The sequence below is a fragment of the Megalops cyprinoides genome, chromosome 16 (assembly GCF_013368585.1).
Source record: "Megalops cyprinoides isolate fMegCyp1 chromosome 16, fMegCyp1.pri, whole genome shotgun sequence".
NCBI lineage: Eukaryota > Metazoa > Chordata > Actinopteri > Elopiformes > Megalopidae > Megalops > Megalops cyprinoides.
The window spans coordinates 2,422,130-2,449,112 of NC_050598.1; the positions used below are offsets into that span (position 1 = coordinate 2,422,130).

General features: G+C 43.4%; 1 protein-coding gene across 1 annotated transcript; it reads left to right on the forward strand.

Moving 5' to 3' along the window:
- The first annotated feature begins 15,744 nt into the window (after window positions 1-15,744).
- On the forward strand, window positions 15,745-25,636 carry LOC118791057 (hydroperoxide isomerase ALOXE3-like). Its single transcript, XM_036548292.1, has 14 exons — window positions 15,745-15,899; window positions 18,172-18,368; window positions 19,067-19,148; window positions 19,624-19,746; window positions 20,907-21,010; window positions 21,740-21,912; window positions 22,369-22,512; window positions 22,721-22,924; window positions 23,233-23,319; window positions 23,496-23,665; window positions 23,774-23,895; window positions 24,362-24,462; window positions 24,648-24,818; window positions 25,457-25,636. Exons 1-14 carry the CDS (start codon window positions 15,745-15,747, stop codon window positions 25,634-25,636), a joined length of 2,013 nt encoding a protein of 670 aa, XP_036404185.1.
- Window positions 25,637-26,983: the final 1,347 nt, after the last annotated feature.

Here is a 26,983-nt window from a genome sequence, read left to right on the forward strand (position 1 = left end):
TAGGTTTCGAAGAACTTGTGATGTTAAGCAGAAAACAGTCAGAGACCAGTGCACAACAGGCAGAGGGCTCTCACACAGTTAATTTTGTGCAGACCAGCACAAGGAGGTCAAAGAATACTCCACTGACATCAATGATGGTAGTCAATCAGGTTTCACTGAAGGCAACCCTTGATACAGGTGCATCCATTTCAGCAGTCCGTCTGTCCACGCTTGTTAAATGTGGGATAGAAGGTGACGTTCTCCCTTGGAATTTTTCCCCACTTGGCTGATTCAAAGCAGTGCACCCCATCTGGCATTGTGTGGCAGTCTGTTCTGCTACTGGGGCACCCATTTACTTATCGCTTTGCTATAATCCTAGACCTGTCTTGTCCCATTCTTTTGGGGATGGACATCATGGTTCAGGCCAACGTTCATATTCACCCGGCCAAAGGGAGTGTTAAATTGGGAGATAATGCCACCTCAGCACTGAACCAATGCCTGTTGGAGGGGGAGTTTGAGGATTTGGAAGGCCATGTAGCTTGCCTGACCTTTAAGGATTCCCAAACCAACCTTGGCCCAGTGGTGGGACAAGCAGCCCTGCCTCTCGCAGAAAAAAAAACTGGCATACCTGTTGGGAGACTTTGTTCATCTTCTCAGGGGAAAGCTGGGAGGTACCTCATTAGTGGAGCACACAATAGATACTGGGACTGCAAAACCAGTGTGTCTTCGTTCCTACTGTACTTTGCCTGGAAAAAGAAAGATTATTGAGGAGCAGATTTCCAAAATGTTGGAGGATGGCATTATTGAGCCTGCCTCAGGGCCCTGGACCTCCCCAATTGTTATAGTCAAAAAGCCAGGCGCAGATCCAAGATTTTGTGTAGATTTTAGGAAAGTGAACAAATCTACAGTGAGGGACTCCTACCCACTACCAAGAGTGGGTGACTCTCTGGATTTTTTATTTCCACTCTAGACCTTGCACAGGGTTACTGGCAGGTGCCAGTGGTCCCAGACTCAAGACCGAAGACAGCTTTCGTGTCACACAAAGGGCTCTATCAGTTTAACGTAATGCCTTTTACATTGTCAAATGCACCTCCGACATTTCAAAGGTTGATGAATACCATCTTGGCAGGACTCACCCACAACTGTTGCATGGTGTGTACCAATGACATTGTAGTCGCCTCACCGACCTTCGACCAGCACCCGACAGACCTCACCAGTGTGTTAGGGTGGTTGGCGGATGCTGGTCTTTCCTTGAAGCTAGCTAAATGCCATTTTTGTACGCCAAAGTTGCGCTACTTAGGTTACCTGGTGACTCGGGAAGGCATTGGCCCTGATGAGGGTAAGGTGGCTGCAATCAAACAATTTCCCACAACAAAGACTGTTAAAAACGGCTGTACGGCAGTTCCTAGGAATGACAAATTGCTACTGTAGGTTCATCTCAGGGTATGCCCGTAGAGCCAAGCCGATGATTTGCCCTCAAGAGGGAGATGCCCCATTTGAGTGGTCTACTGACTGCCAGGAGTCTTTTGATCATGTGGTTGATGACAAGGCCCTCCCCCTCAGGGCAGCTAGCTCGATGGTGCTTACGACTGCAGGACTTTGACTTTGAGGTTGTCCACAGACCTGGCTTTGCCAATTTAGTGCAGGATTCCCTCTCGCGAAACCCTGCTAACAATCCCTCTGAGCCTGTGGACCTGTTACCACCTTATGCCACAGTTGGCTTGTTGAACCTCAGACATCAGCCACTATTGGTATTGGAAGACAAGAAACAGCTTTAGTTGCTCCAGTGGGCTGACCAGATCATCTGCCAGCTGTCCAAGCCAACAAACCTGAACCCTGGAAGCTACCTAAAACCAGTGGTTGCTACTTACCTGTGAGAGTTTGCTGGCATTGATTTCATGGATCCCCTCCCCAGATCTTGCCGTGGGAATGAGTATATTTTAGTCTTCATTGACTATTTCACCAAATGGGTGGAAATCTGTCCTCTTCACAAGGCCACAGCAGTGGTTGCAGCACGCAAGTTCGTCTCTGAGGTGTTCGCAAGACACGGGGCTCCCACACACCTGGTTTTGGACAGGGGTGTCCAGTTCATGAGTGACTTCTTTGAGGCAGTAGTTGCTGCTCTCAGCTCAGACCACAGGCTGACTACAGCATATCACCCACAGTCTAATGAGACAGAACAAGTAAACTGTACAATCACGACTGAAATTTGCGCTTACGTGGGACAAAAACATAGGGACTGGCACCTCCACTTATCTTTGATCTCCTTTGTCTTGAGAACAGCTCCATTTGCCAGCGCCACAGGCGCCACAGGGTTTTGTTCCATGTTGGTGACTTGGTTAGGCTGAAGGCTCACCCTTGGTTGAATGTCTCAGCTGGGTTTTCCGCCAAGCTAGCTCCAGTCTACAAAGGCCTGTACAGGATTGCTGAAGTGATGTCAGACCTGAATTACAAGCTGACCAGAGTGGTGGATGGTGCCAAGGGTGGTGTTCACTATGTTTGTCACCTGCTTCCCTTTTTCACTTGGGACGAAGATGAGGATCTGGAGCGTGCACCCCAACATTTGGCTGAAACTGATGTACAGGACAGAGTAGTGGATATCCCAGATGAACAGAAGGAGTATGGATTTGACTTCATGTTTGGGAACCAGGACCCCATGACCAGTTCACGGCTGCTCTAGCCACGGTGGCACAGGCCCCCTCAGCTGATACGCCTGTGATCACGCCCCCTGTGAACTTTTTCTTGCCTCACACTGATGCTCAACGCACTCACCCACAGTCTGTGCACATGCAAACTCACTCATACTCCCTTCGCCCTAGACACGCAGGTGTTTCTCACCTCACTCATACACAGCCCACTCACACAGAAGCACACTCATACTTCCTCCACCCTAGGAACACACCAAGGGTTACCTGTAACTGGGGTGTGAATATGGCAGGTGCTAGACTCCGAACTACGCCACTTTGGGAATTTCACCCAAAAAAATAGTTAACACCCTTTTTAACAAGGTGTTTGTTCCATGCACAAGTCCCTCCAACTAAATGAAGCAACAGACATGTGAGTTCCGCAATAAAACAGCAAGTTTATTAAAAAAAAGTTGATAAAAAGGAGCAAATAAAAATATACAAACCACAAGTTATAAAAACAGCAGTAAAAATTACAAAATAAAACCCTGCCCGTTCGTCCTCCCGACCATCGGGGGCGTTACTGCTGTGCATGCAAGTAAGGACGCTGCGGGGAGAGAGAGGGCAACTTACCGGAACAGGAACGGGAAATAGTAGTGATGGTGCCACACACACTGCAAAAGGGTGAAGTAAGAGCAAGTGAGTACGTGTAATTTAAGATCTCCACACATTCGTGTACACACACATAGCAAGCCGTGAGGAAAAGGATCCACCTTCCGATGCCCGCAATCGCCCCCTCCTACACCAGCACGGAGTCCCAAAAACCACTGCACGGTTAAAAACAATATACCCCCAAGTAACACACAGGGATTAGCCAGTGCTAGCCGGAGGTTAGCTCACCACCAAAGCGCTAGCTACCGGCACAGCTATACGGGAATGGCACTACTTGAACAAATTTGTGTTCTTTTCGCAGTCAGCGTTAAAAGAGCTAGTGTGGTAATAGAATCGTAACCAGGCAAAACAGCAGCCAGTACTATCCTATAAAAAAGAAATAGGAAAACAGTTAAAAACCATAGCACTCTTAATACCATATTCCTTTTGAACAATCTCGCATTTGAGACACTTTCTTTCCTGATATGATCAGAAACAGAGTTACCATAAATACACAGAGTTGCAATAAATACACAAACGCCAAAACAATCCAAATGGCCTCCTTGTAATAGGTTGGGTGCATTCTGCATGCTAATACTATTTAAAATTTCTGCTTTACCTCAGAGCTCTAGATGCCGGGAGTTTCAAGTGCCACCAGTCCATCTATGGAAACCTAGCATAGACAACGTTCATCAGTTTTGCCCGAGTCCATTCAACTCAAATAGAAAACACCAGCCTACCTTCACACAACAGGAACTCAGAATGCCCAAGGGAGAACCAGAACCACAATAGGTAAGGTGTTTTCTCTTTACCTGGCTACTGGTGCCTATTTATAGGTCACCGTAATAATCGCGTTTCTTGCCAGCCAACCGGGTGGCTCCATCACATTAACATGGTGTTCATTCTGACGGTTTATTTTGCTTCTCAATTTGAGTATTTTTAAGTGATGTAGTTTTTTTTCATTCTCAGGCATTATACAGCTTTGATTTTGAAAGACTATGTCTGTGGGCCTCATGGTTTTGTTTTGGCAGTCTATTGACTTACAAGGGTTAAAATGTCTGAATGGATTAATATAACAATATGTACTGCTTTGTTCTTGAAATACTGTTAATGCCTGTGTGCCTCAAGGTTTTATTTTTGCAGTCTTCTTTAATGCGAGAATAACGGGTTCTCTAGGTGTTAATTCAGTGCAAATTGAAAAAAATGCTGTTCTGGTTGCAAAATGTTGGGCTATAGTTGCATGGAACAGGCGAATGTGAGTTGTGCAGCTGTCTTTATTTTGCTTTATGTAGCCCTACTTATCACTGCTGTTCCACAGAAACCTGTGTACTGTGAAGTTTCCTTTCTATTACGGTCTGAGGATGGCCCTTATTTTAAGTGGGGGGGATCTGTAATGATCAGCTTATGATGACGTCATATTGGGGGGTCAGGGGGGTTGTTGCGCCCTTTCTTCTCTCTCTGCTCCCTGCGCATCATGTGTTGACATGCTCTCGCAGTTATGTGCTAATTTGTGAGGTTCTGACGGTTTACCCTCTTCTAATGACGGTCCTGTTAACTATGGCATCCTACAGTGTAATAAATGAAGGACAGCACTATTCCTTTGTGTCTGGCTGAATTATATCAACTTTCCTGAAAAGCTCCATAAGCAGGTCAACTAGTTCTCTCAGTTTGGGAAAATCTGCTTGATATTTTGGGAAGAGAGTCAATTCTAGTAAAAGAGTGCACCCTCAATGACCTCAGAAGAGCCATAGCACTCCTCAAGCCTTTTCCACACCATCCTTTCTCTGGATGGTTCATGTTAACAGCTCCGATTCGCCTTACATGCTCAGAAGACTCAGTCCCAAGCCACTTTAGAAGGAGGTCCATTTGCTCCAAAGGTGACAGATCTAGCCCTTTAATGGCATGTAAGAATGAAGATCGCTAGGCCCTGAAACTCTCAGGGCAATCATTGAAGGTGAGGAGGCCTGTTGACTAGTTCACGTCATGCAAAGAACTGTCAAGCCTTGGTTGTCATGAGAATAATCTGGCCGTGCATTATTGTAACAGATGTTTGGCAAATGGCTGTTGGATGTGCTCCTAGCACTATCACCCTTGTGTCTCTCTTCTGCATACGTGGGTGCCTTGGGATAAGGGACTGACATGTTTGCAGGTTCGCATACATGACATGGGAAAGGATTATTTTGATAAGTGATGTGGAACTACTGCATCACTTGTTAGAAGTGACCCAGAGGCTATGTCCTTTACCCATTAATCAATTAAACAAAAGAGCCAGTCAAAATCCTTAAAATGACTCAGCGGAAATATTTGCAACTCATTTAGCATGGAAGGAAGTTCAGTTTACTGTTGATCAACAACTCTTATTCTTTAGAACTTGTGGTTATTGAGTAAAAGAAAAACGTTATTACTCAAGAGGTAAGAATATTCTGTTTGCTCTTTAAGAATTATACCAATATGACATCTTCAAAATTTATGTTGAGAGACATTGAAAACACAACATGCATTCTGGGCTTAATATTTTTCTAGTAGAAACTGGTGGCAATTAGTGAAGTTAAACCTTGGAAAACTCATCTTGATCACTAGCATATATGAAGGATATACAACATCATACAAAAGATTTGTTCAACAGATGGGCAGGTAATCATGATTGTGGTAGTTTTCCTTTTTCCCCTTCATCTGTGACCTTGGACATAAAAAGGCAGCAAAACTGCATTAATTAGGGGCTCCCGAGTAGTTCAGGCTTTCATTTTGAACACAAACTGAGATCTACAATTTGGGTTCAATTCTGGCTGTGCCATCAGCCGATGATGACCGCAAGCAAAATGGCCTTGTTACACTGGGGAGAGGGGAGAGTAGGTCAACCAGGGCTCTTCCTCGTTATCACACACATCACAGAATAGACTGAGGAAGAGGCCACTGTTATAGAGGTTACAATTATCAATGAGGCTTTGTAGGCACTTTAGTCTGTGTAGAATGGTACACTCTGATAGTAACTCTGAAGTGTTTAAAATGTAACTACAGACCCATTTGGATGGTAAGATGACATGGTATTGGAATGTACATAAATGCAGCTCTTGGGCCTCACCTTCTGTCAGGGCTCAGGCACAGACTCCGTCGTGGACCACGAGTGCTCAGATTCCAAGCATTTATTAACAGAATCAGACAAGGCAATAGTAAAACAGGCAGGGTCTAAACCAGGCAGGCAGTCCAAGGGCAAAACAGGGATCAAAACAGGAACAGGCAAGGTCTAACCGGGAAGGCAGACAGAGACGAAGTCAAAGAACAGGCAAGGCAACAACCAGAAAATCCAAACAGGAAAACACAGGTGGGACCGAGACAGGCAAAAACACTGTAAAGAACTGGCAAACAAGACAGAGCCAAGCAGGGCAGATATAGGGCCGGGCTGATGAGGTGATGGGAAGCAGGTGCGCAGGCAGGCAGGTGGAGACGATCAAGGTAATCAGGTGGGCGGAGAGCGGGGCAGGGCTGGAACACAAGGAAAAACAATAAACAAAAGCACATGGACCACAAAGACAGATGGGGAGAACACAAAAAAACAACAGCTAGGGGGCCGGAGTACTGACACCTTCAGTCAAGTATGTGGATTTGGTGTTCATAGTGTAGTGTAGGGAAACAACACTTGCATGCATACTATTCCTAAAACCATGTTCCGTTGGCAACAGAGGACACGTTAACATTGTGGTGACTCTTTCAATTATGAACTTTAATACACATTAGTCTGATATTGTGATGAAATGATTCCCTCAAAGCCTTTACAAAGTGAGCACTGGCCAATTGAAATGTGATGTAATGCAGCCTTCCATGTAAAGTTACACACCAGGAATAATGAAGACAATTCTTCACAGGCACTTGAAAAGACATTCATCTCAAATGGCAATGCCTACACTGAGCAATAACCTACATAACTGTTCGGAAGCCAGCAGAAAACCCCTTTAGAAGGGCATTTAAAAACCACTATAGGTGTCCCCCAGGGCTCTGTATTGGGACCCCTCCTCTTCTCCATCTACACCAACTCACTTGGTTCAGTCATTAACTCACATGGTTTCTCCTATCACTGCAATGCCGATGACACTCAACTGATCTTTTCTTTTCTTCCCTCCACCCCCCAGGTCAACGAAAAGATCTCTGCATGCCTGGCTGACATCTCCAGATGGATGGCCTCCAACCATCTCAAGCTTAACCTGGACAAGACCAATCTACTGTTCATCCCGGCCAAGCCCTCTCCTCTTCAAGAGCTCTCAGTTACTGTTGACGGCACCACAGTAACTTCCTCCACACCTGTGAAGAGCCTGGGTGTCGCCCTCGACAACAGGCTGGACTTCAAAGACTACATCTCGCAGACAACACATTCCTGCCGATTCCTCCTCTTCAACATCAGGAGGATTCGCTCTTTTTTGACCACCTACTCTACCCAGCTGCTTGTCCAGGCCACTGTGCTCTCCCGTCTGGACTACTGCAATGCCCTCCTTGCAGGCCTCTCAGCCTGCACCATTCAGCCGCTGCAGCTCATCCAAAACGCAAGCTACTCGGCTGATCTACAATCTCCCAAAGTTCTCCCACGCCACCCCTTTACTGAGATCCCTCCACTGGCTCCCAGTCGCAGCCAAGATCCACTTCAAAACCTTGACTCTCACCTTTTCTGCTGCAAAAGACTGCCCTGACCTACCTCCAGGACCTCATCCTACTCTACACACCCGCTCGACAACTTCGCTCTGCCACCTCGCTCCTCCCACCAACAGAACGAAAGGCCCACGCTCCTTGCAATGTCGCTTTTCCATCATCGCCCTCCAATGGTGGAATGAACTCCCCACTGCACTGAGACCAACTCCTTCACTCCAACCCTTCAGATGTGGGCCTACAACCCTTGGCTTGTACTTGTAGCTCTATATCTTACCTTGTATTTGTAACACGGTTTTGCCTACGTAGTATAGCGGCACTTTATTGTCCCAGTGACTGTATTCCATATATGTAACCTTAGATCAGATTAGTTCTGTCCCGCTACACCAATCTTCTGCTCAGCTTCAGCACTATCTGCATTGTATGACCTGTACACATCTTGCCCTTGTGCCTGTTTGCCCACTATATGCACTTTTGTATGTCGCTTTGGATAAAAGTGTCTGCTAAATGAATAAATGTAAATGTCTTGGTGTTTTAGGTCTCCCTGAACCATGAGTAGAAGCCAATGACATCTATGGTCACCAGAACAAATGGCTATATCATGAGTTGCCCACAGCAGTGGTGTAAAAATTCAAAACTGAATGCGCTGTGATAGAGCCATTTTCACAACCACAACCAGTCTGCTCTGCCACTGAAGCGATAACCACATGACTGGAAGTGTCTAGTTTTATATTAACATAAATATACATATTTTCAATCATAACAAAATATGAATAGTTTGTAGGTAAACATAGAGCTCCGCAGCCCTGTGTCAGTACACAGTGCCTCCTTGAGATCCTGGAAGGCACGGTTGTAGTCCAACATCCAAACCACTCTGGGAAAGAGCTCTTGGTGAGACATATAAGCACAGCTACTGTGGTGAAAGACTTAAGAATAAATTTACTATTCCACCCAATTAAATCAAGGAAAGATCTCACCTTTCTCATAGAGGTCATTGGACTACAGGACCATATCACCTCCACCTTCTCCAAGTGTGGACAGATAGCCCCATCACCAATGATGAACCCTAGGTCCCGGACCTCTCAGCAAATGTGTGTTTCTGGGAGTCGATGGTTTGGAGCATCTTTAGCTTGACGTGCTGCAGTACCTGATGTAGGTGGTGTAGATGGTCCTCCCATGTCTCACTGAAAATAAACACATTGCCCAAGTACAAATCTAAAAAGTCATTTGTGTCTTCTAACAGTGTATCTGTAAACATTTGAGATCCCAAATATGACTCTTGAACTCAGCAACTTTCTCCTCCAATTTCCAAGGGAGAGGGAGAGAGACTGGAGAAGCAATGAAAATGTAGAGACAACAAGAAGTTTAAGGATAGCTGTTCCTAGAAAACTAGGAGAATAGGCATTAACACAGTCTGTTAGTGATAACGTCTGCACTAGGGGTGGCAGTATAGCATAATGGCTAAGGTTGTCGGTTCGACTCCTCACTGGGGCACTGCTGCTGTACCCTTGGGCAAGGTACTTAATCCACAATTGCCTCAGGAAATGTCCAGCTGTATAAATGGATACCATTGTAAAAAAATGGTAATTGTAACCAATGTAAGTGGCTCTGGATAAGAACGTCTGCTAAATGCCAATAATGTAAGGTAATGTACTTGTATGGAGCAAATCAGCAGCTATTTATTTTATGACTACAGTCTGTGGAAGGTCCAGGTTCATGAGCTTGTGTTATCTTACTAAAGTGACTGTATTGTATTTCAGTACGAAGCCACCGAATTATGGAATGAAGCTACATGATGATAAAATGTCTGGTTAATTACATTATCTTTTACATTCCAAGGCATTTTTGTCTGTTCAAAGGCAAGTGCCTTTCTTGTTTAAAATATAAAGTTCCCTATATACATCATTGAAGGCATAGGATGCACTCACTTAAATGTAATGCAAAGCTGATTCTAAATAATTGCAACAAAGGAGATTATTTTGTGAACTGAACTGAGCTCATGGAGAGGATCAACAACATCACTCCTCTTGTAACTGATCTTTGCAAGTGTCTTTCATAGATCCCTGGTCAGTATCAGGTTTCATAAGCAGTCAATGACTGCCAACAAAGATAACCATTAAAGATAACCAAAAGTTGCATCATAACTGTTATGTTGCAACTACTGTTGCACCATAATAGAACACCAGTAGCCATCCCAGGAAGGAGACTGATACAGTGGCAAGAGCAGCATAGAACCAAAAATTCACACCAGACAGAAGCAGAATATGCAGAGTTTACTGAGTTGTGGTGAGAGCATGAGAGACTATTAAAAAAAACATCCAAAGACAGCTACCCCCATCACCATTACATCATTTAGCAGATCCCCTTATCCAAGGCGAATTACAATGATATCCGTTTATACAGCTGGACATTTACTGAGGCAATTGTGAGCTAAGTAACTGACAGCAGTGGCCCAACAGGGAATTGAACCAGCAACCTTTGGGTTACAACCCCAGTTCCTTAACACTACACCACACTGCAAACAAAAAAGGCCCAATATGCGAGAAGAAACAGGTAAGCAGCTTTACAGACACAGTTGGTGACTTAATGTGACTTAGTGTAGAGCAGCATCATCAACACAATGAATAATGAGGCGGAGACGAAACAGACAAAACTAAGACAAACTGGCAAGCCAGAGACAAGCAGGGTAAATATATGGCTGGGCTGACGAGGAGATGGGATGCAGGTGGGCAGGCAAGCAGGTGGAGGCGATCAGGAAATCAGCTGGGTGGGGACAGAGCAGAGAGTGGGGCAGGGCTGGAACACATAGGAACAGTAAACAAAAGCACATGGACCACATAGACAGACAGGGAGAACACCAAAACAGCTAGGGAGTCGGAGTACTGACACAGTCAATGTTTAAAAGATCAGGTTTATTGGGAAATCATCTTCTCAAGGAGAGACAATTGTAAACATGACACCACAATGCAAATGAAATACCTTCTTGTCATGATTCCAGAGATTGTGGGAATCAGTGATCTGGTGTGTGCTGGCACCTCTTATGAGAGCATTTTCACAGATTTTCACACAAAACCTTTTTGCATTCCAGTTAGTTTACTTAACAGTTGATACTTATCAGCAAGTATTTTAATTTTTCAAAAGAATTCCATTCACGTGTAGTCAGTGTTCTTGAATGGAAATCAATTGTAAAAGTATTGTAAAAAAGGCTGCATTGATCACTAAGTTATTCAGTATTGCTAGCTTGGTATTTTATATTATGGTAGCATGTTTTGAATATACCTACAGACCTGGACTGGATATATTACAATTTCTGCTTGTGTCATGATGTCCCTGCCATATCGGCCACCCAGGATGGCCAGGACACTTGTGCATCTTGTCCTGGGCATGCTCAGTGTGCAGGGCCTCTGAGAAATTCCATAAACTGCACAAATGGCTTACTGCATGAACTACTTTCTCTGCACAAACCTGGGAGCTCTGTTCTGGTGCTCTGTTCAGAGAGATGCTCAGCTGCCCCACTGCTCGCACTCAAGCCCACACGGTTCGCTTGCAATCCAAAGCGCAGGGACAGGTGTCTGGTTGAGCGATGGCCACGCTCTGGGCTACCCGGTACTGGCTCTGCGATCTGGGTCATACATAACCACTCAAGCCTCCACCTGCCATCCCTGAAGCTCTGGACATTCTGACGTTGAGCTAGGGAAATTCACTACTTTAGATTGGAAGGAACCCAATGGCTGCATCTGGGTCAGGACGACGTCAGGGCAGGTGCAGTGTTCACACACAGCCCTGTGCTCAGCCTCCAGGGTTAGGAGCCAGACCCAACCCAAAACCAGATCACAGAGCCTGGCAGGCCTAGCACCCAAAGAAAAAGTCATAAATATGTAGGACAGCCAGTCACAACCAATGAGGGAAGTGGTGGCTGTTGAAGGCAGATGCGTGCGTTTGCGTCTTTGGAAGTAGTGATGTTAAAATCTGCCTATCAAATATCTCAAATCTGACTCCATTTTATTCCAACCTGCATTTTAGTTCCCCAATTCTACTTAGCATCCCAGGAATTCTTAGTTCGCTTTGGCTTGTAGGTGATCAGGCTACATAGTCCACGACGTAGGATACCGTACCAGCACATTTAATATAACTCGCTGCCGTATTATACTCTAAGTTATAGAATATACATTAGGCGGCCCACCTAGGGACTGCAGACTCGTCAGAATAGTGCAATACTTAAGACTGACTATGAGCGTAAGTATCAGTGGGTTTCGAGCGGTACGGCAAGAACATACGGAAAAACTTCGAATCCTGCTACGTGCGTCGTTAGAAATGGCCAAATGAGAAATCACAAACAAAGGTTAAGGCTAATATTTTATTAATCCAAACTGTTCCAATTAAAAGTATTCCAATCAAGTAGAAATTCCCGCATTACAGTAAACAGTATGGCAGAGTGCAAATGATGGCAAATATACACAGCTTACCAATGCGGAGGCACGTGGCTATACGCTTGATGCGCAGGAGTCCGTGCTAACGGTGCTCCCATACGGAGTCACATAGCTATACGCTTAATGCGCAGGAGGCCGTTCTGACGGGCTCCCTGAGTGAAGAAATCTTTCCCTTTATATACCCAAACCATAAGGAGTTGGTCAGCACATGAGGTGGGGTCATGGACAGAGCCCCACTAGGTTTTGTCCTTATCCGGCTATTGATTGGTGCCGGTGTTTATTCTTGTCCCGTTATTTGGGGCATGTGCATTGGTGTTCATTCTTTCATCTTGCTGAGCAGATTTTTAGACTAAGGGTTAGGAGACCCTCTACTGTTATAGAACTATCACCCCTTTGCTACTCGCATTGTATGGATCAAAATGAGACCTTGAACCAAACAGAATATACAGTAATAATAGTTGATAGTTGCAGGTTGGGATTTCACCACTGGTCAGGAGGAAGGGTCCCTGAGAGTTTTGGGATCATCAAGATCCTGTGCCCTCTGACTCTCCCTACCCCCTGGTGACCCATCCTGTTGTATAGTTCCTTGGTGTGGAGGAGCAGGGACACATTCCTTGTCTTTTATGGCCCAAGAATGCTTACTTGAGCAACAGTCCCTTATTTTAGTGTGCCACAGTCCGTATGTTTTCAGGCGTCTCCCATTCCCACCTTACAAATACTATGTAGACTATGCACCCCCATAGAGCCAGCTTGGAGCCCGGCATGGCAGATTTAGATCTAGGAGAGTAGGTGTTGGAACTGGGCCAAAAATAACCAGCCTACTGACCATATACTGCAACATATTTCCATATTTTCATCTAGTGTATAGAGATGCTTTGCCTTTGAGGGCAATGCGTTCAACTTTTCCATTTATCTTTAAGCTTGTCATGGCCTGAGTCTCATTCCAACTAAAACGGCTGAGGTCCACCATGACCTGGAAAGATGGCTAACATGCACGCATTCCAAGGCAGCATGTTGCCAGGATCGGACTTACTTTGTGAAGGATCTGCACTGCCTTGGGCTCCAACTCAACACAAAGCAAAGCAATTTTCTTCCAAATCAGTGAGTGTATTCTCCTCTCTGCCCATCTCTGTGTCTGACTCCAGCAAAGCATAACTCTGAAGATCCTACTTTCCCCACTTACAGGAGTGTCACCAAGATGTCCCTCTGCCTCTTTGGTTTTAAAGCCATTAGGACTCCTATTCATATATCTATTCCAGCATTATGGGGTGCCTTTAGTGTCACCTAATTGTCGCCTAAGCCTGACCATGTCCCTGTTCATCCAGACTAATGACTGAAGCTGTAGGATGCCCAAACTTTTGCACTGCACAAGACAGACATGACAGTTACACCCAAGGCAGCCAAATATGCTGCTGTTGTGAAATGCTGAGCACATGGTGAAGTCAGCTTTCCAATACTGAGCGCTCCTGGACAGCTGCCCATTATTTTTGATATTGTTTGTTGACATCTAAAAAAACACACACCTACACTTGATTTGTCACGTCCAGCATTTGATATAAAAAGGGGCTGCAAAAGTATACCTCTCATTCCCTTCTTGCTACTGACCTCCTGGGGTCCATCAGAACACATCATCTCCTCTTGCAGTGCGGTAAAATCATTTTTAATTTTACCTCTGTTTTATTACTTTTCTGGTTTAATGTTGCTTTTCTATACACTCAAAACTATACAGTATTCTTGAAAATTGTTTCTTTTCTAATGTCAGTATGGTTGATTTCAAAATTGGATTTTTTTTTTAAATTAAACTGTTCTTGCGTTTGGAGATCATAACTATATGTCATCATGAATTGTAATGAATAATATAAATTTGTTAAAAATTGTTGGTATCATGCATATGGTGCTTTTTATTTCTGTTTTTCATTAGCTAGTGCTCAGTGACCTAATCTTAATTAGCGATTTTAAAATATATCCTAGCACATTTTGCTGTACCACACAGAGAGAATGTACAGAAGCAATACAAATTGCATACCTCCTTTGTCAGAACTTACACTCAAAAATTACAAAAATCAACAAAGAAGATACACATTGAATTGCTCTGAATAACTGGCCTGAACAGACAGCAGGGAAAGTTGATGGGTCATTAGTCCTGGTTCTAGTTCAGGCTTCAACAGTGCATATAAAGGGCTGTAGTTCCCAAGGCCTGGTGGACAACAAAGCTCTATTTAGAGAGCCAGTTGTCATCCAAGTTTCACCTTTGTCTTTGTTGTCTTTTTACTTGCACAGGAAGAAATTCAAAGTTTGTTTTATTCAAAGTGTGTTTTGTGTGTTGTGTTACCCTTGTTACTGTTCAAAAATAAGATGTACCCTTCTTTTCTTCTCTCTAAGTTATAATGTGTGCATAATAACTGAAATATTTGCCAGGTGTCCTAATTTGTGTTTTAGTCAAGTACTAAAATCATTTTAACTAAAAATAAAAGGTAACTCAGATTTTTCTTAATCACAGTTCAAAATATCATCTTGACACTCACTCCTCTGCTACACATTATTTAATATGTACTTTAATAATATCTTAGTGAAATTAGCTCAGATTGCACACCTGCTTCATTATACAACACCTAGGTTACACAAAATGTAGTTTTTGTCAAAAATCAACAACGTACAAACAACTTATAACTAAAGCAGCCAAAACATTTCCTGTTTGGCTGGCTTTGAACATGAGAGTAAAGGGAAAAAATGTGATACCTTCATTTAATTAGATTAGATCGCCAAAATGAGCATGTAGTCTTACTGTTCACACTCTTGTATTTCTGTCATACCATACAATTACCTTGGTACTCTAACCCCCTGATTTACCTATTTACTGTACTTCATTGTTTATACTTCATAGTGGAAATAATTCCAACTTAATTAGCACACAATTCACTAAAACGAAGTCCTTGTGGTCTTTTGCTGCTGACAAAATGATGGTTATTGAATAAGAGAAGGTCTTTTACTCAGCAAGCTTTTTTTCAATACTATAACTGAGTCATTTGATAGAAAGTAAAATTATTCTATCACAAAATTCATCATGTGTAACTACCATATATAAAAAAGGTATTGAAAATAGAATAAATTCCAATTCAATATTTCCTGAAATGAATATGCCAAACATGAAAAAGTCATCTTGATTATGATGATTAAGAGTATAATCTTGATTGTTACACAATATATATGAAAGATTTATGGGGAAGAGGCAGCTGTGATGCTGAGGCTATATGTATTATATATACTATATAAACTGTATGCTGTATTGGCTTCAGTCTCAAGCAGCCCTTTAGCAAAGTGAAAATCAGCAAGCAGTTGAGCATTTGTTTGGAAATCTTTTGTTAACAGTGTTGTAACTGGCAAGGGAAGAAAAAGAATGGACCTCTTTGTCTTGCAGAATCGCCATGGTGATATATAAAGTAGAAGTGACTACAGGAAACATCATGCATGCCACCACAATGAACAACGTCTTCATAAAGCTGGTCGGCACTGAGGGAGAGAGCGATCGCACTATGCTCAGAAACTTCAGGGGAGGCTTCTATCAGGGCTCGGTACGTGAGTGAAATATCAGTTATCTTGCCACCCAACATCTAGGCACCACTAGCTAGTGCACTGCATCCATGCAAAGTTTCTGTTCATGAGCGTGAACCTCCAATACACCTTCTGCTCACCACAACACACTCCATCAGTCTGTCAAACAATCACTGCAAACAGAAAATTCCCAGATTTGTAGAGGTGTTTAAGAACTAGGGAAAATAACATACAGGCAAAAGGCACACAGCCATTGCAAAATGAGAAGGATCAAACTGGCATCCTTTGAAGTTTCAAGGACAAACTTTGAGTTGGCTTGAAAAAAATCTAGCATGGCAACTAGTTGTTACCAAGGTTGCCAACTTTGGTCAGCTGGTTGGAGTGAGATTTGAGACCATCTCGCACTGACAAGCACATGACTTTTGTGGATAGGTCCACAAGTTTGTTCATTTTGAGCCAGTTAGCTTGTTAGCTAGTGTGGCATCCCCTAGAGCAGTGTTTCTCAGTCCTACTCCTGGAGGCCCACTGTCCTGCATATCTTCTGTCTACTTAACCATTAATCAAATCCTCTTTACAAATCAGAAATTTTAGGTAGGCCTATTTTATCTTGAATGCAGTAACTTACGGGCCAGTACTATATTTACCCAGTGCAATGCAGTTATCGTTATATTACAAGTTAAATGAGCTGTCAAAAAGTCGTTCATCTCAATGTTTTCTGAAATTACACATTTACGCCTATTTGTTCTCTTGGTTATAACTCGTGTACAATAATTTTCCTCAAAATACGATAATTTTAAGCCTCTGGTACGATACTTTAACATTTCCGGCATCTGGCATCTGGCAACACTGTTGCATGGCCATGAGTTAGTAACGGGCATGCTTCATGTGTGATAATAGCCCTACGGAGCTCGCCTGGTGTTGTCAGTAAACAACAGATTCTGTATCTTGTGGCCACGCATTATTAAGACGTGTTATTGATCTTGTGGCCACGCATTGCTAACTCATGGCCACGCAATAATATTTTTCCCGCCAATGTCACCAGGGGGGCTCCGTAGTAGTAAACAGATCTGTCGTGAGATTTTGTAAAGGAACATGGGAGCATGCGACTGAGGCTGAAAGCGTGAATGTCAGACACCTTTGAGACAGGTGAGGGAGACACATAGATGCACTCTCTCTTACACTATTTTTAATTAAACTTCTCCACATTTAAGCAATGGAAGGATGAAGAAAAAATACAAATTGTTCTGGGAGAGGGAAACACTGCACCTTTAGCAGCACAGCCTGAGGCACAACGGGCAGGAAGCATCTGCGTAGTAGCCCAACTGTAAATAAATACATGTATGTGTGTGCACATATTTTTTGTTTAATTATCGTTTAACATTCTATCCATGTTAGTCAATGGGAAATTTTAAATATGGAATAAATATTTCATGCATTGACACAAAAGGCACAAGCTACACATTAAAACTATATTGTTCATCTACTTACTAGATGAAGGTATAAGCCAAGCAGGAGAGCAAGAGCAGTCACCCCACCCGGCCTCAAACTCGGGTCCACAGGATACCAAACATGCGACTTTGACCACAACACCAAAGAGCCAGGCTCATCAGTATGGCAGTCAGAGTGCATACTCAACTGTAGTGACAGCACTCTGTCACACTGCCCTCCCCTGTTACGGACAGAAAATGGAATAAGAACTAAATAAGCTTTTTCAAGCCAACTTAATGAAATTGCTGTTTTATTCACACATCTCCTGGAATTTGGTGGAAGATTAAGTCAGTTTAACAGCACTATGTTGTAAAATCGTAAATGTGAAAGGTATTCTTGCTGCTCAGCTGGGTGGAGGCATACTGAGGAGTCTTTGAAAACAGCTTCAGATGGAGTTTTTGGACTCTGTAACAGACAATTGTAATCAAAGAAATGAAAAAGATACAGCAACAAACCAAACCAAAGACCCTGACAGTAAAGGATGAGCCTTTGCATACATTTTCCTTGCTACTTTCAATCACAAACTCTTTCCTCTCTCTTTCTCTTGTCCTCAATCAAGATGCTGTATCAAAACTACCAACTTCTTACCAAGTGCATTCTGGGAGATGAACATTGAGTTTTACATCTTATTCATACTCTAAACTGGCACAGCCAATTTAATAACTGTATCTATTAGGGGAAGACAATCAGTTGGGAATGAATACGAACTGTGTGCCACAGTGATGACCTTATCAGAACAATCATGAACATGCATTTGCTGCCATTCTATGCTGCAGTGTAAACTGATTCTCTGTGTTCCTACAGGCACACAGATTCAACGTGAGCTGCCCCACCTCTCTGGGCTCCCTCGTGCTAATTCATCTGGACAAGCAGCCACTCCTACTATTCCCACAAGATGATTGGTTCTGCGCCAAGGTTGTTGTGACAACACCGGAGGGAGAAACGGCCCACTTCCCGTGGTACTGCTGGCTGTCGGACAGAGAGGTGGTGGCCGTCAGGGAGGGCACAGGTCAGCGCTCTCACATTGTATGAGGGCTCAGAGGGCTAAGATTCGTGATAGCCAGGTCACTGAATTTACTTGGTGTGAAATATCCAGTTGAGCCACAACTCTTGAGCTCAATCACAATACTGCAGTGCATACATACTTCTGTTTTGAAAACAGTTGGGCTAGAAGCTAAATTTTCCTCAATGAAAGCCCTGCCTTTAAACTCAGAGCATTAGCCATTGTGAAGGTGGCAGTTATTACAATTTGATGTGCTAAAAATGCATCCAAAGTAGGTCTGTGGTTAAGGTACTCACCTTGACGGCAAGATGTGCTCTACATCCCAGGATCAATCCCAACTGTGTCATCAGTCAATGACCAGGAACCCACACCAGTGGAACAAACTTGTAAGGGTTGACAGGGAAAGGACCTAGGCGCAGACAAAACAGGCAGTAAAAGGAGATCCTTTAATTACAGATTCAAACGCACAGGGAAAGTCGTAATGAAAAACCAGTCCAAAGTCAGTAACCAAAAAATCCACAGGAAAAAACACAGTATCAAAAACAGCAGGCAAAAAGGGAGAATCAGGAACAGGCAGAGTCAAAAACCAAACAGATCAGAGCTCCACAGCACAGCAGATTGGATCATTGGATCATTTTGGTTCCCTGCCATTTTCACAATCCAATGCAGTGTTAATCTGGATTTACTGTTATTCTTTCCTTTAGGTAAGAAGGTGTATGATGAAGTGCACCCCCTGGCCGTGCACCACCGGAAGAAGGAGCTGCAGCTTCGGAAACAGGAGTACAGGTAGGTTTAGATTGCTGCATCTCTCCATCCTGCAGTAGTCTGGCCAGTGCAGATACTAAAGGCCGCTGATTAGCCACCATCACTGTTTACAGCCTCTGGCGTTGAGCTCCTCTGTGTCTACTAATGGTCCATACTGGAGCTGGACATGGTCATGAACCAGTAGAGAAGGTCCATGCTAATGTGGGTTGGGGACTGTCAGACAGGCAATTTAGTATTGATGGTTTTGTACAGATCATTGTTCAGGTTTTGAGTTGACTGGCTGTTGGTATCTGACCAGGACTTTAAATAGCATATACATGGAATTATATTCAAATAGTGACATGACACTGTGTGTGTGTGTGTGTGTGTGTGTGTGTGTGTGTGTGGGCGAGAGCATGCTCACCTGCTCACGTGGGTGTATGTCCATACGTGTATGTACAGAGTGACCTTACTAGTGTCATGCAAGGCTGCTGTCTTTTCCTGTGTCCCCCTGCAGATGGAAGACTTACCTGGAGGGTATCCCACACTGCATGGAGGCGGACAGTCCTCAGTGTCTGCCTGCTGAGGTCTGCTTCTCCTTCACCAAGAATGCCGAGTTCCTCATGACTGGCGCGTGTGGGTGAGGTCATTTGTTTCTAAATGTGTAACGTGTCCTTAGAACCCTGGCCCACAGACTGGATATCTGGGTTGTCTTTCCCGTGGCAATGCAGTCTATCAGTAGTATTGTGTTTAAGAGTGAAACCAAAGATGACACATTTATATAACCTGATAGCACTAGATGAAGGGAGCAAATCAGAGCTGCTGGCTCCCTGACACATTTACTCTTAATTGTTTCACAGTTATTCTGTAGGTGTCCCAGTTGTTCATCCGTGTTGATATGGATCCAAAGAAATCAGGGGCAAAAAGAATATCTAATAATAAGAAGAATGTATTGGGCCAAATATATGGCAGACATCCCCCCCCCCCCCCCCCCCCCAAATATACAGATCAGAATGGCTAATGATAATGCTTGGAACCATTGTCCACGTAATGCCTGTGTAGAGTGTGCAGGTAGCAGAAACTATGTTTAGCCATCTTAACATTATGAATGAAATAACCCACAGAGAAATTCTGTTCTTTTTACAGAACAATAAAACAAGCTAACTGGAAACTTACATGGTTCTGTGAACTCCAAAGCAATCAAAGTCTCATTCAAATCTTTAGATGCATTTTGCGTTTTTTCTTTACCCAGTACAATGCAGGCCAATATCTACAAATACAAAGGCTTCTTCTCTAAAAACATACTTGGTTTAATTTGGATTAACCACTTTGTTTCATCTCACTGAGATTTGAAATTTGATTATCTGTAACTGTTAACCATCTACCCACCTCATGCTTGGCAGTATTAGCAGCATTTGTAAGAAACAGAAGAACAAAATTCTCCTGTGTAACTGAATATTACATGAAAAATAATATATAATATATAAACAAAGTAGTTAGCCAGCTAGGTGCCTTGAAGTTCCACCTGCTCAAAGAATACCACTGATCTCCATTTGTTTCAGGTATGACACAGACATACAGACACAGACATGACACAACACATAATGAATTATGTGTTGTGAAACCTGGTTAACCTTTACAACATCATTGTCCTTGATATTTTTTGTACCATTTCAAAGTCATTCAAAATCTGCATTGCACACCACAAACCTCTTACTATTCCCCCGGCCTCCCTAGGGGGGAGTTGACCCCACAGGTGGACCACTCTTTTAGAGTATTTATCCACTTCCTTTCACACAGACTGGCAGAGCTGAAACTCAAGGGCCTATCTGACTGCAAGGAGTCCTGGAGCAACCTGGAGGACATAGATCGTGTCTTTTCCAACAAAAGGACTGATATATCAGGTATGGTGGAGAATTCATAATTTAACTAAAATGTTCATATTGGATCAAGTCAGACTCAAATTATTGATAAGGTGTTTGTGTCTGGCCTAATCCAGCCTCAGCATTTAGAGGCAAAATATATGCATGTCAAACAAGCATGCATATAGAACATTTACATTTACCATTGATTCATTTAGCAGACACTTTTATCCAAAATGACTTACTTACAAGTGAGGTACAATACACCACAAGGGAAAAACCATACGGAGTCAACAATATTAGAAGCACTGCATGACCAGGTTTCAGTGGTTGGCCAGGCAAGGTACAAACTAGCAGGTAAAGCTAACATGCATAGACTTTATAACTATTTTTTGGGACACTTTGGTAACTCCCTAACAATACAGAAGCATTTACATTCACTATTTACTATAATAATCAAAATGTTATGATAAATTATGAAAAAGAGCTAGCCAAGGAGAATTATACTTTCCTGGCTTTATAGACAAAAAACCCTTAGGAGCATTAGGTTTTAGAGGCTTTAAGGCTGTAAAGCCTTGAGAAACACAGAAAAGTCCCCAGAAAAGGTAAAAGCAGGTACAAACAACAGATTTGACCAGCCTGAAACAGAACTATACACAGAACACTGGCATCTACAGGGTGCACTCTACACTGTAGAATGAAGCCTCCATACCACATAACTGACCTGAATTCAGCGGCTCAGTGGACAGTATGGCCGGTGTCTCTCTACAGAGTATGTGCAGGATCACTGGAAGGAGGATGATTTTTTCGGATACCAGCTCCTGAATGGTGCCAACCCCATGATGATCCGCCGCTGCTCCAAGCTGCCACAAAACTTCCCTGTCACCGATGACATGGTGCAGCCATTCCTGGAGAGAGGGAGCAGCCTGGCAACAGAAATGCAGGCATGGTAACACAGGGTGGCAAAAGCCTGAAAAGGGCTGCCTGCTGTCTCTTGCTATCTGTCTTTGGATTCTTATCAAACAATACATACTGTAACTGCTGATATGCAGTTGGTAATTCCACCATAAAAAGAGTATATTTTAATGTGATTCAAAAGAAAAACATGAGAACAGCACAGCTGCATGCCATATGGCCAACAGGATCAGCTGCCATTCCACCTTCTGCACAAAGCTAAGCACAGTCTGGCCTGCTCATCTCTTGGATGGGTTTTCCTCTGCCGCTCTCTCATAAAGAGCAGTGGTATGATGTAGGGATCCTATTGTCATTTTGCCTTCTGTCCATATAGCCTCATTGGCTTTACAATAATTGTGTTTTAATTTAACTGTGTGAGAAACTAAAGTGAAGATTATGTATGACAGTAACCACTCTACCCTTTTCTTGTTTGTCCCTCATAACAGAAAGGTAACATCTTCCTGTGTGACTATAAGATCTTGGAGGGTGTACCCACTAATGTCGTCAATGGCAAACAACAGTACCAGGCAGTTCCACTCTGTCTGCTGTACAAGAACTTTGAGGACAAAATGCTGCCCATCGCCATCCAGGTACACATCACCCCGAGCAACGCAGCAGATCAGTGGAAAAGGATGAAATGAAAGGATACAAGAGGAATTAACTATAGCTGACATTGACCTATTTCTGAGGGGATGCATACAAGCACATGTGCACAAATGTACACACAGGCACATGCACACACATGCATGCATGCACACACAATTTGCTTGTAAATTTTATTATTATGATTCACCACAGCTGAAGCAGCAGCCTGGAAAGCAGAACCCCATCTTCCTGCCCAGCGACTCAGAGCACGACTGGCTGCTTGCCAAGATCTTTGTGCGGAACGCCGAGTTCAGTGAGCACCAGCTCAACTCCCACCTGCTCCGAACACACATACTGGCTGAGGTCTTTACCATGGCAACACTGCGTAACCTACCCATGGTGCATCCTCTGTACAAGGTAGATAACCAGCTACCTATTGCTATTGCAACAAAACTGGATATGTAAATACTACGGTAATTGCAGCTTTTACACTAGAAGTTGATTCTCTTATCTTGTCATTACAATGTTGGCAAGAGTGTAACTACAACACTGATGCAGCAGTTTAATTAATCTTCACTGTGCTCAGAAAGTTAAAGAATTCCTTCCCAAGGCATCATTCAGACAGTTGATGATGTCATCACTGACACCACATGAAATGGGGTTAAAACTCACCTTTGTTCAGATCATTTGGAGTCACACTCATATTTGCTGCTCTGTCATCACAGTTGCTGATCCCTCACACCCGCTACACCCTGCAGATTAACAGCATGGCTCGGCTCTCTCTCATTGGGGAATCTGGGTTAATTACTCAGGTATGGGCTTGCTGATTAAGAGTTAGCTCAAAACTCTGTGTAAGTGGCTTATGCTCTCTTATCTCTAAATATTTTAAAATTCCAAATATTGTTCTGACAATGATCAAATAGTATGAGGTCAAGCTACTTTCCATTTCATGTGTTTTTAAAACAGCCATGCCTTTGGTTTTTCTTAGTTTTCTGCCACTGGAGGAGAAGCTGTAGAAATGATCCTGAAGAGGGCCACCTCTTCACTTACCTACAGCTCCCTCTGTCTGCCGGATGACATCGCTGCACGTGGCCTGGAGTCAGTGCCCAACTTCTATTACAGAGATGATGGGATCACGCTGTGGGACATCATCAACAGGTGGCACTGTTGTTCAGCAGATCTGTGTGTTTAAAACAGGACCACTGGAATGTAGACTGGTAGAGAGCTCAGGGCTGATGTTGAGGTGTGCTCTGTGGCTGTGTGCAGGTTTGTCCAGGGGATTTTGAGGTACTATTACCACAGTGATGCTGAGGTGCAGCAGGACTCAGAGCTGCAGAGCTGGATCGGGGAAATCTTCACTCACGGCTTCCTGGAGCAGAGCAGCTCAGGTCGGACATGGGTGATGGGATCAGCCTCTCGGCCCCAAAGCACAGAATAGTGTGGACTGGTTCTAACACACAGCTTTGGATTCAGCTCCACAGACCTTTCCCCCACAGCTTTATTAGAAATCTACCTGTGTAAAGGGGTTTTAATACTGAAATTCATATATATGACATCTGTCAAATACATTTGTCATTAACAGCATAGATTGAGTCTTTTGTGCAGTGGGGTTTCATTACCAGCTAATGGATAGGAAGTGAACTGCATTTCCTTCAAATCAAAAGTACTGCAGCAGGGGTCAGGATCCTGTCAGGTTGAATGCTGCTCCATAGCAGTGTCACAAATCTCAGGCCATCACATGGAATTTTTTGCATGGAAAGTGTTAGGCTCAAAGCTCCCCAGCAGAGATGAGTGAAGATTATGAGTCACAGCAGAGCTTACAGAACACAAATGTGTCTTCCTCTCTTTCCCCAGGCATCCCTCACCATTTCAGTACAGTGGAGGAGGTCATCAAATTCATCACCATGGTGATCTTCACAGTGTCAGCCCAGCACTCTGCTGTCAACAGTGGACAGGTACATCCAAACGCAATACATTCCATGTCAGAAACATCAGAACACACAACTGGTTTGAACAGCGTTTACATTCTCCACCAATCGAAATATGGTCCAATACTCAAAATATTGCATTCAATTGTGTATTTAAAAGACTTTATTATTTACAGTACATTTTCATTATTCATATATTTCCTCCCTCCCAGTATGACTTTGGTGGCTGGATGCCAAACAACCCCTTCTCCCTGCAACAGCCTCCTCCCACCACTAAGGGGAGCTCTGATGAGAGTACCATCCTGCAGACGCTGCCTGATGTCAACATCACAGTCCAGGGCATGTCCACTTCCTGGTTGCTCAGCAGGAGGTCCACAGACTATGTAAGCTTTTGGCAGAGAATCCATATTGACAACATGCTGAGAATGTAACACACATAGCCTTGTGTTAAGTATAAAATTGCATTAAATCACACCGTATGTGCATAAATGAGGTCTTTATCTCCTATTTGATGAAGAGTCATCACATACTCTCTCTACCCTGGCCCCCTAGGGGTGGAATGAGCTTTCAGTAATTGCAAGGATAGCAGTGTCACTGTCCATCTTCTAGCACTGATCAGACCCACCGAATTCAAACTACATCCTTGTTTCCTGAACTTTGACCCCTCCCCCGCAGCATTGTGGTGATAGCTTATTCGTAAAAAGTGATGGTGATTTATGCATTCAAGGCAAGAGTCCAGTGGCAGTTGGGGCCAGGTGGAACTTTTACAGTAGTATACAAATTTTCCAATAAGCTTGGTACATGGAGGTAGTAGTATTATGTTTGTGCATCTTATGACAGCCCTTAGGCCCCGTATGGCAATGTTTCCCACAATGGCGCCATGAGGATGGCACTCTGATTCAGTATCTGTGGAGCTACTTGACCTACCTTAATGTGTGCCCTTTTTGTAAGATGTTCTGGATAGGTGCATCTGCCAAATGAATATATATTCATGTAAATGAATCTCTCCCTCTACCTTAAGGTCGCTCTCGGAGTTTACCCAGAGGAGCGCTTCAGTGAGGCTGTCCCCTGCGGACTGATCCAGAAATACCAAGCAGAGCTGAAAGATCTGAGTGAGAGCATCAAGATGAGGAACAAACAGCTGAAGCTGCCGTACCCTTACCTGTGCCCTGAGGACGTGGAGAACAGTGTGGCCATCTGAACATGTCCCATTGCTTACGTTTTTTCATGTAACACGGCCCTGTAGTTTTCCACCTCATCAGATGAAGTGCATATGCTACCTGTCCTAAAATAGTAATAAAGACCAACCCTTTTATTACAGCGACAACCAGACATATGTGTGCCACTTTTTTATATTTTGAAGTTTGAAGTATGTCAAATGCTACACCTTCTACACACCTGTGTCATGTACCAGAAATAACCACTGTCATAAACACAACACACCTAACATACCCAGGTCTGCAGGGCCACAGTCCCTGCCAAATAATAACAATTATCCAAGTGAATAAATAGAATCACCTACATACATCATTTGTTATAAAGTTGGAAGTCTTTGTAATCCAAGTGTTCCCGTTCTCTTTGACTTGTAATTGACTGAGATGTTGCTCTTGGTTGAGTATGACACAGTTTAGCCTGTCTATATGTGGGAGAACAAAGATGAAATGTATTCCTAGACAGGCTGAAGGATTTTATGATGATGGGGAGGAAAATTAAGATGAAGAAGGAGGTGAGTGCCACCTGGGTCAGCAGTTCCAGCTCTCCAGTTGGAACTCTAGGAAATGAGATCATCAGTCCCCTTCAGGATTTCTTCCAATACTCAAAAGTCATCATTGTAAACTGAAAGTGATGAAAGGCATAAAACAAGCAGTAACATTGGTTCTCTACAATGCCCATTTCCAGTACCCCTAGCAGAGATCAAGGACACTGAAAACATTTCCTTTCTTGTTCATCTACACAAGGAATCAGATGGGCGTCAAATAGAACTTTCACCCAGATCCACCTTTCATGGTAAAGCATAGGCAGGTATGGTCCATGCACAGTGGTTTACTGGATAGCATTTTTCTCATTATATTCAGATCTATTGGTCTTGTATTTAATAGGTACAGCCTCCCTTAAGAAAGTCTGAGTCCCTGCTGTTGTTTAGGCTTGTTTATACAAAAGCATCCCGTGTCTTACCAATCAATAATGAAATCAAATGCTTACAATCAAGCAGACCAACTGGAAAATATCCAGTATCGTCAGAGTTCTCTAGTCTCATATACCCCTCTGCTCTGTGATGTGAGTGTTGAAGATAACAATGGGTTAAACACAGAGATGAATTCCATGACTGAATTGTTTACACAGATCAGGAGTCTGAAGCCACTGAGGTTCCCTTTGGGACTGAGGGAGAAGCGTCCTGATACCAGAGCAATTATAAGTGGAGTCAATGCTCAGGCTTTAAAAATTACATAACATTACTGTCATTTAGCAGACACTGTTATCCACAGCAATTTATATGGATTACAATTGCATCCATTTATACAGCTGGATATTTACTGAGGCAATTGTG